General features: G+C 42.1%; 1 protein-coding gene across 1 annotated transcript in view; it reads right to left on the bottom strand.

Annotated features, from left to right (window-relative positions):
• The window catches only part of THBS4 (thrombospondin 4), a gene marked incomplete at both ends in the record, with an annotated part of 48,033 nt that extends 30,924 nt beyond the window's left edge, over window positions 1-17,109 (bottom strand). Inside the window, 2 exons of the mRNA XM_080694858.1 lie at window positions 12,230-12,433; window positions 17,022-17,109. Of these exons, the coding sequence (XP_080550984.1) occupies window positions 12,230-12,433; window positions 17,022-17,109 (292 nt within the window). The remainder of the gene's footprint in view (window positions 1-12,229; window positions 12,434-17,021) is intronic.
• Between the last annotated feature and the right edge of the window lie 254 nt (window positions 17,110-17,363).

The raw sequence follows: 17,363 nt of genomic DNA, 5'->3' as shown, positions 1-17,363 counted from the left end.
CCTATTTTATTAAACTTACTTATTAAATAAAAATTCATGTGAATTTTAAAATTCTGGTTTTTGGCTTTGCTTTTTTCTTGAATATATTGGGCCCTGAGCTAAAATCTGGTCCCAGGAGCTGACCCTTTGCAAATGGAATCCACTGGCTGAGGTTTGCTAGAAAGGGCAAAGTGATTTGCTTCCAACATCTTAACGAGTCTAAAACACCTCCAGATCCATCTGTAGGTTCTACACCTAAACCCAAATTCATCACTAGATTAGATCCCAGGAACAACAAGGTCGAGGTTCATGGCAAATGGTGCTGGGTAGCTCATGTGATCATCATTGCCACCCCAAGGTCTGAGCTAAAGCTTCTGGTTATCTCAGGGTGAGAAATCCTTAGATTGGCAGAACTGATCTGGAGAGCAGTTTAGTGATGTGCACCAGAAACTTAAATATGTACAGATCCTAACAAGGCTACTTCTAGGGACCAAAACTAAAGCAAAGGAAGGAGGGTAGAGGGAAGGAGAGATAGATAGATAGATGATAGATAGATAGATAGATATTCATCAAGATGTATGTATGAACATTCATTTCAGAAATATTTATTATAATAAACATTGGAAGCCAGGCATGGTGGTGCACGCTTGTAATCCCAGTGCTTGGGAGGCTGAGACAGGAGGATCGCGCAGGTGCAAAGTCAGCCTCAGCTACTTAGTGAGGCTCTCAGCAACTTAGTGAGACCCTGTTTCCAAATAAAATATAAAATAGGTCTGGGAGTATAGCCCGGAGGTAGAAAGCCTCTGGGTTCCACCCCCAGTACCACCAAAATAACAATAATAATAATAAATAAAAATAATAAACATTGGAAGCAACACACACTGAGTATTTAATTAGTTTGGTTACTTAAATTATGATATAATAATGAACTAGGATACTATGGGATAGTTGCATATTAAAAACACAAAAAGACATCAGTAGTATTTTGCTAAATGAGAAACAGTTTAAGTCAGTTTAGTTTCCTTCTGAAAAATTATGTATGTGTATCTATGTAACTAGACAATATATCAACATTAATATGGTCATGAATATATTTTCTTCTTATCTTTATTGCCTAATTTTTCTATAAGAAAAACCTATTACTTATATACAAAAAAGTAAAAAATATATTACACACATATACCCAGAGTCTGTTGCCAAAAATTTGTACAGTTTGTGGTAAATAACTTAAACCATCTTTCCTCAAGTATCTTTCCTGTGGGCTATAAATGCCAACTTGGTGCTGCCCTATGGACTGCCTAGCCAGGAATACCTGTTTATGTTGCAGTACTGCCAAAGAAAATAATCACTGCAGTGAAACTTGGAGGATATATTTTAAGGCTTTCTCCACCTTAGACTTTCTAGGTTAATTTTCTCACCCCGTCTGAACTCTGACCAGATTTTCTTCTTCATTTGGTTATGGTCTAGAGAGATACTCATCAGTTGGCATCAGTTTCAATGACACAGAGAGACCCTGGGAAGAGTCACATAATAGATTTTCTTTTAGTCTCTGTGGTCACCACCACATGCTTCCTAAGAGAAAAGAATTGGTAAAGACCTAGACAGACTCACTACAAGGGCCAGGTATGATTATCCTCCAATACTAAGCTTCCTGATATTGGTAAGACTGAAACATGTATGCAAAGAAAATAATAATGGGAGGAAAATAGAAATGAGAAGAAATTATCAAAGTATTTCTCATATGGAATGCAGCAGAATTTGTGCCCATTTCTTTAATACTGTTGAGAATTTATAATTGTAGTAATTTGGTGGAAAATTGGAAGCTTATCTAGTAACCAAAAGAGGGAAAAACTGAGTCCAAACATAATCACTAATTCAATTTTAACTTCAATTACTTTACTGTTTAAAATAGTTTTGCAAATGCCTGGAGCTTTTACAGGCCAATAAAAATACCAGTTGGACCACCAAACTTAAATTAGGTCATGCACACATTTACTCAATATCTCATTCTAGTTACGGTCATGACTTCTGTTCCCTATACTAACAGCTTGAGAGGATATACACAGGGCATTACAAATAACTCTTGATTTTCCTCCTCAAATTAAGTTTTCCATGACATTTGAAGGCAGCACCTTTTCTTGGGCAAGCTGCCTTTTTTTTTTTTTTGGGGGGTGGTACTGGGGATGGAACCCTTCTACCTCCTACACTTCCAGATCTATTTTTATATTTTTATTTTTGGAAACAGGGTCTCTTAAGACAGCAAGGCTGGCTTTGAACCTGCACAATCGATCCTCCTGTCTCCGCCTCCCAAGCCCGGGAATTACAAGCGTGCGCCACCACGCCCGGCAAGCTGCCTGCTTTTAACAGGCCTTCACAGGGCATGTGGGCCATAGTTTATTTTCATAATCAAATAGCAGAGTTGAAATTTACAAATAGCACCTAGAGTAGTACTTCATATATATATAACAGGTGCACATTAAGTATTGTGAACATGAACTTTCGAAATATAATTAAGCGATTGTTTAAAGTTTTTATATAGAAAACTTAAAAGTTTAAAGAGTGACGAATGAGCACCTTATTCCAGGTAGCAAAACCTGCTACTAGTGTGGTCACACTCTCATAGAAGGGGGTTCTGTACCTCTGCCTTGCTTTTTGTTGCAATGGAACACTCAAATGACAAATCCCCAGTGCTCCTAGATCTTATGACACCAGCAAGAGAGAAAAAAAAAAAAAAAGCAAAGAAGAATTATGGAAACATCCATCTTCACAATGAATGTCTGTTAGCAGAAAAATTATCAAGTGCCTTGACATTTACCATTCTTCACACTTGATCCAATAATTCTCGTTTCTCTTATGGCTTACATTTTTCATTTTTCTTTTTTATTGCAAATTCCTTACTTCAGTGCCTCTACACTTATTTTATCCTCAGAGCAGCGAGACTACCCCAGAGGGCGGAGAGGCGCCTGCTCAGGAAACAACATGTTCACATCAGTCATGCTGAGTCCCGCAGCAGCAGAAAGCTCTGGCCTGGAGCCCATGGCTTGGTGGGCGGAGCTTCCCCGACCTTCCCCTATTTTTCAGGGGTCAACTTGCCCCATCTTAGCCCAACACACACGCACACACACACACACACACACACACACACACACACACACAGCAGAAGAAGCAAAGCAGAGGGGCAGGTACTGCAGAGGGAGTGAGACTTCATCCCACCCCTCTAGCAAGCAGTACTGAGAAGCCAGTCCCCTGATGCTGGAACCTCTGCACCTCTGCTGGTCCCCACCCTGGAGCACCAAGTTCAGGAAATTTGTCCCGGGGTACAACTCTGTTTTCTCAGCTGTGGCATATCCGGCTCACATGCTTTGTCTCCACTCCCCATTGGATGAACCAATGGGCTTGGAGATGCTGGCCTGCTTATCTTGCAGGGCTGCTACCTGAGAACTCAGCCTCACTGGACTGCGACGCAGGGCGGGCCCCGCAGGTGCTCCTGTCCCGGTGGCGTCTCTGCTCTGCCCCATCTCTGGGCTGCACTGTTAGGATCTTGCTTCACCTTCCCTCTGTAGGTCTCCTGCGTGCAGGTTTAGAAACCGACAGATTGCACTTCTCATAGGACTGTTGTAATTGAGTTATTGCCTTCTCAAAGCTAGCACACAAACAAGCACATAAAATCCTTCAATGACTTCCTAGTGGTTTCTAAATATGCTGAAACTCCTTATCCCAGGACTGTCTCCAGTCTCCTTGCCACCTTAACCCCCCTCTATACTGTCAAGTCTATTTCTTACAAATTTTCCTATATATAGCATTGAGAGCAATGCAACTATCTATGGAATGAAAAGGATAAATAATAATATTCATGAGTTCACTCTGATTTTTGTTGCCCACAATTACATTTTAAAAAATGTATAGGTGCTTTGTATTGGCTTATCTATAAAAGTCCTTTCCCTCTAAACTTAGCATCTTTGTGTACTTGCTGATGTTATGGTACTGTCCAAAAGCTACATTTCAGAATGGCATGGTGGCTCACACCTGTAATCTCTGTACTTGGGAGGATGAGACAGAAGGATCACAGGTTTGAAGCCAGCCTCAGCAAATTAATGAGGCCCTCAGCAACTTAGTGAAACCCTGTTTAAAAATAAAAAGCTTGGAGGTAGAATGTCTCTGGGTTCATTTCCTGGTACCACCAACAACAGAAAAAAAGAAGAAAGGAAGGAAGAAAGGAAGGAAGGAAGGAAGGAAGGGGAGGGGAGGGAAAGAGAAGGGAGAGAGGGAGGAAGGAAAGAAGGAAAGGGAGAAAGGGAGGGAGGAAGGGAGAAAGAAAGAAAGAGAGAAAGAGAGAAAGAAAGAAAGAAAGAAAGAAAGAAAGAAAGGAAGGAAGGAAGGAAGGAAGGAAGAAAGGAAGAAAGAAAGAAAAGAAAGGCAGGCTACATTCCCATGTCTGGTACCAGGGTAACACAGGAGACACATAGCCCAGCCTGATTAAATATGATCTCAGTGACTGGCAAGGAATGAAAAAGCAAATGCAAGCAAAAAAAGATTTGAAGTGTTGCTATCTCAGGAAAGAATTTTCAAAAGGTGCTTTGAAAAGCGGACCTGGTCAAAAATATTATGAAATGTTGAATGTCAAAGTAATGACCCAGAGTGCCAGCTTTTAAAAAGTAGAAACGAAAGTATTTTGTCTGTTTGGGCGAAGGAGTTCAGAGTGACCTGGCGTGCAGGCAGCATGCTCAGGAAGGTAGTTCGGAGCTTTCTGCTTTGCCTGGCAAACAGCTTTGCTCTTTGGCACTTTAAATTTATAATGAAAGCCAACGTGGCCAATCTTTCCTCTTCTTTTAAAATAATTTTGCATTTTAAAATGCCTTCTTGCAGGTCTTTTGTGATGTATATTCTTGTTTGTCTTTATTTATTATCTTTATGCCCTATACTCTAGGTCTTGGTAACTTTTGTACTTTGTAAACACATACAAAAGCTAAATCATCAAACAGCTTTTCCCAAAAGTACTCTGGGAGACTTCTAGCTGAGATAAATGCTGCCTGTTTCAAAATTTTCTTGTAACAATTTGAACAAACAAAAAGTTTACAGAGAATGGGGGGGAGGACACACACACACGCCCCCCCCCAAAGAACTGTTCAGTGAAGGGAAACCAAGCAATTATATTAAACACCTGCAGAAGGCTTTATGTTTTGAAAAATTATGAGACTCATCATAGTACAAAGTTAGCTGGAAGGGGACAAAACTTTAAAGTGCATGGAATTCAAAGATCACATTTTAGGGAGCACTACAAAGCAATTTCTTAAACACCCATGTAACCTTAGTGAAACTTAGTAGAATAGAATATTAGCATTATAAGTCATCCGCTTTTATATCTCACTTCAAAATATCCTTTCAGTCAAATGCAGCCTCTCCCAGCACATTTCCAGTAACAAGGAACTCATTACTTTGCAGAGGAACCCATTTCACTTTTGGATAGCTCTCCCAAAGTTTCCTACTATAGAGCCAGTGTCTGTTTCTTCTGAGCAATAGACAGATTTAGTCAGATCCTCCTTTCAAATGACTTTCTTCAAATACTTTAAGGCAACTTTCATATCTCTTCTGATTTCCGAGTCCTCTCTTCTTCAGTTCTTTTAGCTTTTGATTTGGACATGATAAAAAATGGGGTCCAGATGGGTGCTGTTTTGGTGACTCTTCTCAAGGTACTCTCTGATCTAACAGTGCCCCTCAGAAAGGTGTCCAGGACTAGATGCAGTCTTAGAGATGTGGCTTGGACATCTAAGAGTACAGTGGGATTATTAGTTCCCTCATCCTGGCCACGTGAGTGCATTAATGAAGCCTAAAATTCAAGAAGCCTTTTAAATATAAGTCTGTCGCAGTGTTCATTCATTCTTCAGATAACATTCTTGAGCATTTGCTGAGTATCAGGCACCGTGTTCAACTCAGATTAGTTCTTGTCAACTAGAACTATTAGGTTAGATCACCCACATCCTCCAGTTCTGCAATTTGCATTTCACTCTAGGTGATGGGTTCCCATTTATTCTTGGTAAATTTCATCAGGTAGATTGTAGCCAATCCTGCCATTTTGTGTGTGTGTGTGTGTGTGTGTGTGTGTGTGTGTGTGTGTGGTACTGGGGATGGAACCCAGAGGCATTCTACCTCCGAGCTACACCCCCACCCCTATTTTTTATTCTTTATTTTGAAACAGGGTCTCACTGAGTTGCAAAGGGCCTCACTAAGTAGCTGAGGCTGTCTGCGAACTATGATCCTCCTGTCTCAGCCTCCCGAATGCTGGGATTACAAGTGTGCGTTACCACGCCCGGCTATCCTGCCATCTTGTAACTACTGATGATGGCATTCCTTATGTTCAATTCAGTTTCCCAGCTTCATGCCAATTGCAAACCAAACACTATCTTAAGTTACTATGCTGAAAAGTTCAACTCCCAAGACAGAACCTTGCCCAAAAGCCACTAGATACATGGTTGTAAAGAAACTCATTCAACCCTAGCAGTACTATTATCTAGCTCATTCTTTTTTAAATAATTCAGAAAGGCATAATGAATAACTTCCTAAGATTCTTTTCTGAAGTCAAGATACATTATGCTCATAACATCTTTTTGACCTATCAAAAGCTTTACTGAAAAAATAAAAGGTTTGGTGTAACTTATTCTTAGTAACCTCATTTTGTCTTTAAGATTTCTTGTCTAGACAATCCTAAAATACATGAATAATAACACAAACCTCCGGGAGTTTGTCCTAAAGTTCACTAGCTTGTGGTTTTCCTTTCTTTATAAGAAGGGAAACATTTTCTTCTCCTCTGTCTGCTCTCTGTGATTTCTACCTACCTGTACACCCATAGTGATTCCACTATCAATTTCTTCATTGAAAACCCTCATCTATAATTCACCTGGACAACTAAGCTCACTAAAGAGACTGGTGAGGGTTCTACCATATCTTCATCTAGCATGGGTTTTGGTTTTCTTTTAGCTATTCTTGATTATCTTTTTGAGTTTTTTTTTGGTAATGGATATTAAACCCAGGGGCATTAGACCTCAGAGCTATACCCTTAACCCCCTCCCCTCTTTAAAAAAATTTCTGCTTTGAAACAGGGCCTTGCTACATTGTTGAGAGTCTTGCTACATTGCTGAGGTTGTCCTAGAACCAGGAATCCTCCTGTCTCAGTCTCCCAAGAACTGAGATTACAGTAGGCATGTACCAGCATGCCCAGCTCATTCTTGACCACTTGAAGAGCATTTCATTTCATGGGTAAGAAGTTATAAAAGAGCTATTACAACCATTTACTAATCTTGCATTACATATTCTGGGAAATAGATTTTTCCTTCCTTATTCTGAATCTTGCTAAAATCATTTCTTTTATTATCTGATGTGTGAATCACTAACTGACTCAGGTTTCAGCTTCTCTGTCCTAATCATTATAGTTTTGTGTCAAGTTTTTAAGTTCTTTCCATTTTCTGCCTATGACCACTGTAAAGCTGAGCTAATTCACAGAAACCTCATAGGTATATTTTGAACATTTTGAGCCTTTAGCATGGCCAAGGCACACTGTGAGACTTCATAAATGTAATTAAGTTTGAGGCTCATTTTTCCCCACTCATTACTGGATCTAGAGTTTACATTTCTCAGCTCTCCCATCTCTTTTGTGCTATGCTTCTCCTTTGCTCACAGTGTTTAGAATCACAATTCGGAGCCATTTGACATCTATCTTTAGGCTGAGGAGTATGACTCTCTGAGTTAGGACAGCAAATTCTTGAGATTTCCTTCATTTCTTTCTTTCTTTTTTTTTTTTTTTTTTGGTGGTACTGGGGTTCCTGGAAGCCCTTCTACCTATGGGCTTCACTCCCAGACCTATTTTATATTTTTGAAACAGGGTCTCTTACGCCAGCGCAGCTGGTTTCGAACCTGCGCGATCCTCCTGTCTCCGCCTCCCAAGCGCGGGGATTACAAGCGTGCGCCACCACGCCCGGAGAGATTTCCTTCATTTCTACAGCATCAAGTTGTTCTTCTGTGACAATCAAATTAAGACTAAGGAAGAAGTTCTTCCTGGTTTTTTTTTTTCTGAAAGATCTTTGAAAGATAGTTGCATAAATAGTAGACATCTATCTATCCATCTATTCATCCTATATAATTTAAGAACCTGAAATTTTTATTGAGCCTTATATCCTAAAGATTGTTATCCCTTCCATAATTCAGTTCTTACAATCAACCAGTGACATAGCTGTTGTCATCTCCACTTTAGAGATAATAAACCAGGGATGAGAGAGATTCAGAGGTGTACTCATGGTAACCAGTTGGAAAGTTTTGTAGTTGGAACTCAAGTCTAGTACTCCATGATACTACCTGGAAAGCTAGCTGCATGTCAGATACTAGAAAAACATCAACCATATCCAGACAGGTAGTTTCTGTAAAGTCCTTATTTCTATCAAGATTTTACTGCCTGTATTACTCATAAGTTGACAGATCATTTGTGCCAGAAATACTGCCTATATATTCTTATATCTGCATCTAAGAAATTTCCAACATCAATTCATTAAAACAGCATTTTGACCACTTACCATGTACCAGACCCTGTTTAATTCCAGAATTTCCACACTGGTGTATCTCTACTTTTGTGTGTGTGGCACTGGGGGTGGAACCCAGGGGCTTTTCTACCTCCAGGCTATACTCCCAGACCTATTTTATATTTTTTTGGAAACAGGGTCTCACAAAGTTGCTGAAAGCCTCACTAAGTAGTAGCTGAGGCTGCCTTTGAACCTGTGTAATCCTCCTGTCTCAGCCTACCAAGCGCTGGGATTACAAGCGTGCACCACCACGCCTGGGATATCTCTTCTTTACATAATCAAGTCTATTCTTTTAATTTATTCTATACAATCTATTCATGAACCACTGATATGTTCAAGACACTGTGCTTGAATAGCTGCAGTCCATCCAAAGTGCTGTCGCAGATACAAAGATACCTTAAGGGAAACTGTGTCCCTATTTGAGGGGACTTATGTAATTGAGGGGCACTAACAACCTATGGAGCTAAGAGCTAGAAGTAATTAAAGTACAAAGTCAACTAAGATCAGTGCCTTCCTGAAGAGATACAAAGTCACATAAGGAAAACTATGAGAAGGTCTCTGAGATGGATCTTGGACATGTAGGATCTTGGTACCTGAAGATGGCATAGGTCTAGGGAGAACACAAGGATGGAGAAGGAAAGAGGGTGAGTGGACCCAGAGAATGATATGGTCCTTCTAGCTCAGGCTGCACAGAGGGCTGGGATGAGGCACAGACTGGAAGGGCTGGTTGAGAGTCATACAAGGGAAGCATGTACCTTCTCCAGCAAGGAGTGGGGAGTCATTAAAGGTCTCTGGGGTGAGGTGTAATTTGACTCAATTTCTGTTTTATGAGCAGTAATGAGGTGGCCATGGTTAGGATGATGTGGAGAGGGTGAGAGAAGAAGCAGAGTTCAGTGTCAGACTCATTCTTCACAGTCATCATTCGCTACACTTCAGTTTGTCCTGAGAGCTCATCTGAGCCCAGGCATCCTGGTCCTGCTCTTAGACAGCATCTGTACAGTCATCCTTCTTCCACTGCCACGTCATGAACTCTTTAGTCTACTAAAGGGAAAGCTTGTTTTATTTCCTACGAGGATATGTAAAGTCAGTAGTGATACATTTGGATTGCTTCTGATGGCTTTGCCATTTCCCATGAAAATCAACCAGAGGGGAGGTCGGCTGAGCCCCAGGCAGCTGGACGGTGCGTGGAGCTCGCCATCCGGGAGACAAGCCCCTTCTAAAGCTCATCAGCGTGGCCACCATGGAACACCTCAGCGTGAAGTCACAACCACATGCCACCTCTTTTTCTTGGACCCGCTGGCCCTGATGATGTGTCCTCACTATTTGGTCATCATGGGCTGCTGCTCCTTCCCAGATCCTCCGAGGACTCTTTCTACCACTCCAGCAAAACAGCTTCTCTGCACCTTCTTCAACTCTCTGGGCTTTACTACTAGAATAAATCCCTCTTTGTTTTCTATAAATTCTCACTTCCAGATTCTTCTGAACTCCTTCCCCCTCCCCTATTTTCTAAGAACCTTTGATTTTTTTTTTCTAATAGCTTAGAATGTCGGGGGGTGTGTTCGCTTTCTATCACTGGACAAAATATAACATCTTGAAAAGAGGGAGGTTTGCTTCGGCTCACAGTTTCAGGGGTTTCTGGCCAGGGTCAGTTGGCGCCATTGCTTTTGGGCCTGTGGCGAGGCTGCGCATCACGGCAGGAGCGTGTGGTGGGGCAAACACTGCTCACCTTGGCCTTGGTGGCCAGCAAGCAAGAGGAAGGCAGGAAGGGGCGTGTGCAAATGTCCCTTCATGGGCATGTCCCCAGTGACCTAAATTCCTCCAAGTGGGCCCCACCTACTCAATGCTTCACCGTCTTGCAATAACCCCACAGGTGTAATCAAGCTGAATACGGGCCATTGGGGTCTGAACACTAATAGCAGTTGGCCATTAGACCTCTCATCTTCTCCCTCCAAATTTTGCTAGCTAGTATTATAGCTGCATCACGTTAGTGGTGATTCTTTAGGGGAAACACTGCCATGCTAAACAGCCCCTCACTCATTTCTCTACTTGCAGAGCACCTAGAATTGCTCTGAAGGAAAGATTCAGCTGAGAAGAAGTTGCCTCCTGTGTCCTGGTGCCACACACTCCCCACGTGGGTTCACGCTAAACCATGAAAAGCTGGGAGCTGAGTGTTTCACTCTACAGAGGATCTTCTGGCCTTTAAGCTAACTGAAATAAAATGGGGGAGGGACCTTTCCGGTGCATCTCTAATATCTAAAATAGTTTCCTGCTGGGCTCCACATGAAGAGCAGGAACTTTTCCAGATTGCAGCTGAGTAGCTGGATGTTGGGGATGAGCCATTCCTTCGATGGATATGTGGCAGAGGGGGCTGTCAGACTTGAGGCATGGCCAGGAATGGCTAATCTAGTCCCCAGCAACATCTCCTGTCTCCCTTAACGGAGGCCTCACCACAGCCCAGAGAGCCCCTGGGAGCAGACTGAGGAAGCAAACTTGGGAGTGGGTGGGATGTGGGAAGGAGAGTGTTGGAACAGAAAAGAAGGAGGATAAAGTCCCGTTTCTTTTTGCTTTAACTCTGTCGCCCTATGAAAGCTAAGAATTAGTTTATTTTAGCTCCCAAGCCTCTGGATTTAAGAGTTTAATCGTGAGTAGAATCTGAGAAAGATCTGAAGTATGAGAAAGTGTCTACTAAAATAAATATAAAATCCAGGCAGAAGGACCAGGCCTCCTGTTTTATTAAATGCTCAGGGCAGCCCGAACATTTGTCTGTCACATTCCTCAATAAACAGGCACAGGTGTTGTCCCCAGGGCACAAGTGGGGGAGAAAAAATGATAAGAAGTGGTGGCCTTTTTTATTTGGGAGTCATTTCTTAGGGCTTGGTGCAATTCACTTTAGTAGCAAGGTGATAGCAAAGGAATCCAAAAGGTGACAGACCCATGTAAGCTGGCAGGAAGCAGGCATACAAAGATTTGAGGATACTGTTCTGTTGGTTGAGTGAGGTGTATTTCCTCCATCGAGGCCAGCGAGGTGCTCACAGAGCTGGGGGTGAGGTCTGCTCAGCCTCAGGCATCGGGGAACACAGCATGGCTTTCTGGGTAGCACGGCTGTGTCTTCCCCATCAAACGCATGTGCTGAAGTTCTGATCTCTACTGTGATGGTATATGGAGGTGAGGCCTATTAGATTAGATTTTAGGTTAGATTTTCCCTGATGCCCTCATGATGGGATTCATGCTGGCATTCTGGCCTTGGACTTCCAGCCCCCAGAACTGTGACAAATATCTGTTGTCTAAGACACCCATTCGAGGGCATTTCATTATGGCGGCCTGAGCTGACTAAGACATGGCATACTTGTCCTGGGTCTTGTCTCTTCCAGAACCAGGTCCAGAATAACATAAGGATGGGGCAACATCAAAAGGCATCTTGGCCACAGCAATTATTACCATTATTATTCTTTGTGAAGCAGTGGGGATCTATTCCCCAGCCCTGTTCTTCAATCTTTCTTGTAATGTCACCTCTCTGAATATAGGTAGATGTACAGAGAGAAGAATACAGTACTGAAAACGAAATGAACGACAGGTGAAAATAAGACTGTACAAAGAACCATTATAAGAAAAATAGATCCCCAGATCCCAGAAGAGGAGAAAGGGACTTTTAAGAAACTCACTTCTTCTGCACATTGGCTTACCTTTGTTTAAGCGTCCCATTACAGTAAATTCAAAATATTTGCTGTTGTCTGTTGAGGAGTAGAGGCCAAAGATGGTGGCTGAGCTTTTACTTTGCAGCTTGAAGGTGGCTATCACGTAGAGCTCATTGAGGGTGGGGTCCGTCAGCACCGGCTGCAGAGCGCTTGGGTTCAGCCTCTGACTCGAGGATGGGAGAAGGTCAAAGACTGGGGAGAAGGGGAAAGAGGGGATCAGTGGAAGATGAACTTTGGAGCAAATGTGTGTGTGTGTGAGTGTGTGTGTGTGTGCGCGCGCGCGCACTCGGAGGGAGATCACTTGACAAAATAAGGTTAACTAATCTCACATCATTTTTCACATTACCAAAGTCATCAGTTGTTTCTTGTCACTGTTACAGTGGGTGGACATTTGAAGCAGAAGAAATAGAGCACCATATTCATCACTGGTTATAGCCCTTAAGAGAAGACTAAATTTGCAAACACAAAATTGGATTTGGCTCTGAAAACGCCCACTTGGAAGAGCACTACAGGCTGAAAGGACAAGGGGACAGGGCAGAACATCCAGCTCACAGTTCTTCTCATGTCCTGAAGCAGTGAATTTTAGTGATGGGGTCCCTAATGTACCTCCAGGACAAGAGCCAATCGCATTTTCCTGGTCAGTGATAAATGTCAGGGGATGCGGGCAGAAAACGTGGATGCAAATATGGTATCAGTAAAATGATTTGCCACCTTTGTGAGACCCAAGTTCTCCCGTTGTGCCTTCACAACTCTTTAATATTTCTCTGTTTAAAAAAAATCCCATTGTGGAAACAAACCAAAACGATGTTGTTTCCGTTGCCCGGCTGCATCCTCATGAATAGAGATGATCTATAAGAACTAAACTCTGCATTTGTATTTGTGTAAGTTGCTTTTGATCAAGCAAGTAACACTTTTTTTTTTTTTTTTTTTTTGCAAAAGCCTTGTGAGATGCATGAAAATGATGGGAGAGTGTGTCCAGAGCCATTTAAAAGGCAAAGGCCACAGGGTGCGGCAGCAGCAGTGCACACCTGTAATTCCAGTGACTCAGGCAGGAAGATCACAAATATGAGGCCAGCCTGGGCAATTTAGTGAGAACCTGTCTCAAAATAAAAAGGGCTGGGGTGTAGCTCAGTGGGAGAGCACCCTGAATCCAATCTCCAGTACCAGGATGTGGGAGAGGAAGCAAAGACCCCATTTGGGTAATATTTACTAGAAGTTACTTAGTTTATACAAATGGATTTTTTTCTTTTCTTTTTCTTTCTTTCTTTCTTTTTTTTTTTTTTTTTTTTTGGTGGTACTGGGGATGGAACTCTTCTACCTCCGGGCTACACAGACCTATTTTATATTTTATTTGGAAACAGGGTCTCTTGAGCCAGCAAGGCTGGCTTCTAACCTGTATGATCCTCCTGTCTCCAACTCCCAAGCGCAGAAATTACAAGTGTGCACCATCATCCCCGGCACAAATATAGATTTGAACAATCCCATAACTTATAGAAACTTCAGTACCTAGAGCTGTCGCTTGAATGCAATAATCTAGTTACTAAGAGGATAATACTGGTCATTTATAAGGAGCTATCACAAATCAACACAATGATAAGCATCCTAAGAGAAAAATGGGCAAGAAACATGAAAAGGTGATTTACAGAAAAAAGGTGATTTACAGAAATAAACTCAAATGACCAAATGCTTACTTAATGATGAAAGAATTACTAACACAAACAATAAGCTATCAGTTTCACTATCAAATTGAAAGAATAATAAATACAATAATACCCACTATTGGTGAGGGTTCAGAGAAATAAGCACTTGTATATGATGCTTCATAAAATTAAACGAGTACATTTGAGGACAGTTTAAATAACAATGTCAGCAAGGTATGGTGGAACTCGCCTGTAATCTCAGTTCTTAAAAGGCTGAGTCAGGAGGATTGCAAGTTCCAGGTCAGTGTTAGTGAAATCTTGTTTGTATTAGTGAAATCCTATTTCAAAATAAAAAGGGAGTATATTTCAGGGGTATGATGCTCTTGGTTCAATTCCCAGTAACTAACGGACACCTTCCCCCCAAACACAGTATCAAAATATAAAACACACCATGCTCTTTGACCTAGGAATTCTATTTATAGAAATCTATCCTAAGGAAACAATAATATACTAAATGACTTAGGTGCAAGGATACTTACCAGTGGTAAATCTCAAATTTCCACTTTGAAAGGAATTAGGTAAGAATCTAAATGGGAGAGGTGTGAATCCTGGTGGTCTAGTTCTTTGCCATGAAAACAAACTGTCTTTAGCAAAGAAGGAAGGGCTTGGGAGATGTTAAAGGGATGGCTAGTGCTATCCATGACACTTCGGTTGTTTGATAAGTTAATATTCATAATATCAAAATACTGGAAATAACTGACACGTCCTGTTACAAATTTTGCCAAATTCACTTTGGTTCTTCAAAAAAGCAAAATGCCAACTATTTTTAAAATGCAGCTAAAATACTTACAGATATAGAAAGATGTTCATGATAGTGAAAGTGAAAAAGTGATAAAACTAAATGCATAACATGGTCTCATTTGAAATATATGTGCATAGAAAAAGATTTAAAATGGAAAACAATATAACATGTTAAATTAATTTTAGCTCTTTCTGGGTTATGTAAGTTTTATAACTTTTGTAACTTTCTCTGTTGTAACTTTTTTCTTTCTTTTCAATTTTCATTTTTACACAATGAACAGGTATGACTTTTGTTATAACAAAAAGTAAATAAATGTTCTAAAACAAACAGGAGAAATATCCACCCTAGCTACTCAAGAATGTCTGTTCTTTTAAAAAGACAATTAGTTTTCCAAACAGATCTATACTGTTTCTTTCACATGGTTCAAAGGACCTTACACAAATATAAATTTAATACTGAATGTGCTGGAAATCAGAGTATCTACTGCGTTCCTTCTAGCCCTACATCCCAAACCACAAAGATAGCTGCCTCCGGTATTTAAAAAGTGGAATCGGATTTTTTTTTTAATTTCCAGAAAATTGGAAACTTTACATTTCTACCAATGGGGGCAAAGGGGAAATATGACAATGCATTTGAAAGTTCCATTTGGAATAAGGTATCTTTAGAAAAGAAATGTGTTCAGGTATGGGACTGATGCTCAAAGCCAAACTCTTGGTTCTCCTGATCCTCCCTTCAGCTTTGATCGGGTTCGTGCTTTAACTATGTCACCTCTCTGGATTCCATCTGCGAGCTTCATCCAATCCATTTGCTGCTCTCTCAAGAGGCAGAGTCGGGATTAGTTAGTAATGACTTCGAAAAGTGTTTTGAAAAGGCAATGAGACGCTACTATTTTCTATTAATGTTATTACATTTTAGTAAAAGTACTAGGATCCAAGCACAACCCTCCAGTGCTAGAGGTGAAATTACTACCAATGAGCCCAACTATTATGGTATGTAAATCGAATACATACTAATTTAAGACTCGCAATGCAGCTCTGAGGGAAAAGGAAGTAAGCGAATTATTCAGTTGAGCTGATAATTGCAGACTAGATAGCAAAATAAAAGAATCTATCAGAAACTTGACTTAATCAGATCATCTAGTGCAACTAAATTAACCAGATAATTTAGGTTGCAGAGCCTGACTTTGGGTCTCCATAAAACTTTCAGGTCTAAGAAGCGGAATCCATACAACATAAGGCATACCATGAAGCTGTGTGTTCAAATGTCAAGGATTTATATAGCACAAAATATTAAACCCATATGTTCAAACCTGACAGTAAAACCTCTGCAATAAGAAAATTTTTGAATTGTGTTTTAAAACTTCCCTTTTTACCTTCCTAGAAGGCTGGAACACAATGCTTATTACAGGCCACATATCAAATTGTTCATAATTGGCAGCATAATACCCCCTAAAACCAGAATTTTCATTATGAGGTCTGGAATAAAAATGGTGAAAAGCAAAGCTTAAATGGTGAGCTCAGCAGCGGGGAGAGAGGGGACTCGGGAATACCTTCGCAAGGGCTCTCTGCTGTAACTTCTCAAGGAGTAACATTTTTAACTTCAAGTTTTGTGTATCTCCCAAGTTCAAACAGGAAGGTCCCCAGCCAGTCAGGGCCCCGGAATCTTTGTTGCTTAAGTCATTCCTTCCTTTTGGTCTTTACAAGAAATTATGTTTAATGTTAAGTGCGCCCTGCCCAAGGGCTTTTTGTACCCCACCTCGTAAATAAATGGGTCGGAGGATTATCTGAGTATCTTTTCATATTGCTTATCAAATTTTTACCTTCTCACAGAAAATTTCCAATTTCGCTGTCCCTACTATTTATGTCAGGAACCAGGCGATCAAAGCCAACTCCTAAAAGAACTTTTATTTTCTGGGGCCCAAGCGGAGCCCAGAGAGAGACAGTTCTGTGCCTTTCCGGGGTGGCCCTCTCGCGCTCCGGGTGGATTCAGGGGCCAGGGCTTGGTGGAGGGAGCTTTAGGGACCTACACTGAACTTCACACAACCTGGACCAGACACGAGTTAGCGGCCCGGGGCTTTCAAGTAAACCCCAGGTCTTTTCATAGACTAAAAGTAAGTTTTGCATCCCTCAAAACTATTGTTTGGGGAATTAGTCTCATTACTGGATAATCAAATTTCAGGCAATTCTGGAGTCTAATCGTTTGCAGTCACGATAAGCGGTGGCTCGGATCGTAGGGGGCAGAGGCGCCGAGGCAGGGCGGGGAGCCCAGGTCCAGCCGGGCGTGGGGAGCGGGTCTCTCCGGGCCCCCAGCCGTCGCCCCGCGGCCGGAGCCCACTTACCCTGCGGGGCGGCCTGGGCGCCGGCCCCCAGCCACGGCTGCAGGACCAGGTGCAGCAGGAGCAAGGCAGCTCCGCGGGGCAGCAGCATGCTGGCGGCTTGCCTCTCGAGGGCGGGCGGCGGCCGTGCCTCGGTTTCCCCGCTCAGCCGCGGCGTGGGCTGGGTTGCAGTCGGGAGGGCGCGGGGTCCTGGCCGCGCAGAGCTGGGGGAGCTGATGGCTGCGCTCGGCGCTGCCGGGCTTTATGGTCCGGCCAGCCCGGGGGCGGGGGACCGAGGCCTGGGCGGCCCCTTGGCCCGGATCCCCTTTGCCGGGAAGAGTGGGGGCTGCAGAGGGGAGGGCGGGG

Source organism: Muscardinus avellanarius (genome assembly GCF_963383645.1).
Source record: "Muscardinus avellanarius genome assembly, chromosome: 1".
Taxonomy (NCBI): Eukaryota; Metazoa; Chordata; class Mammalia; order Rodentia; family Gliridae; genus Muscardinus; species Muscardinus avellanarius.
Note: the sequence above shows the minus strand (reverse complement) of the source record. Positions and strands in the feature narration are given on the sequence as shown.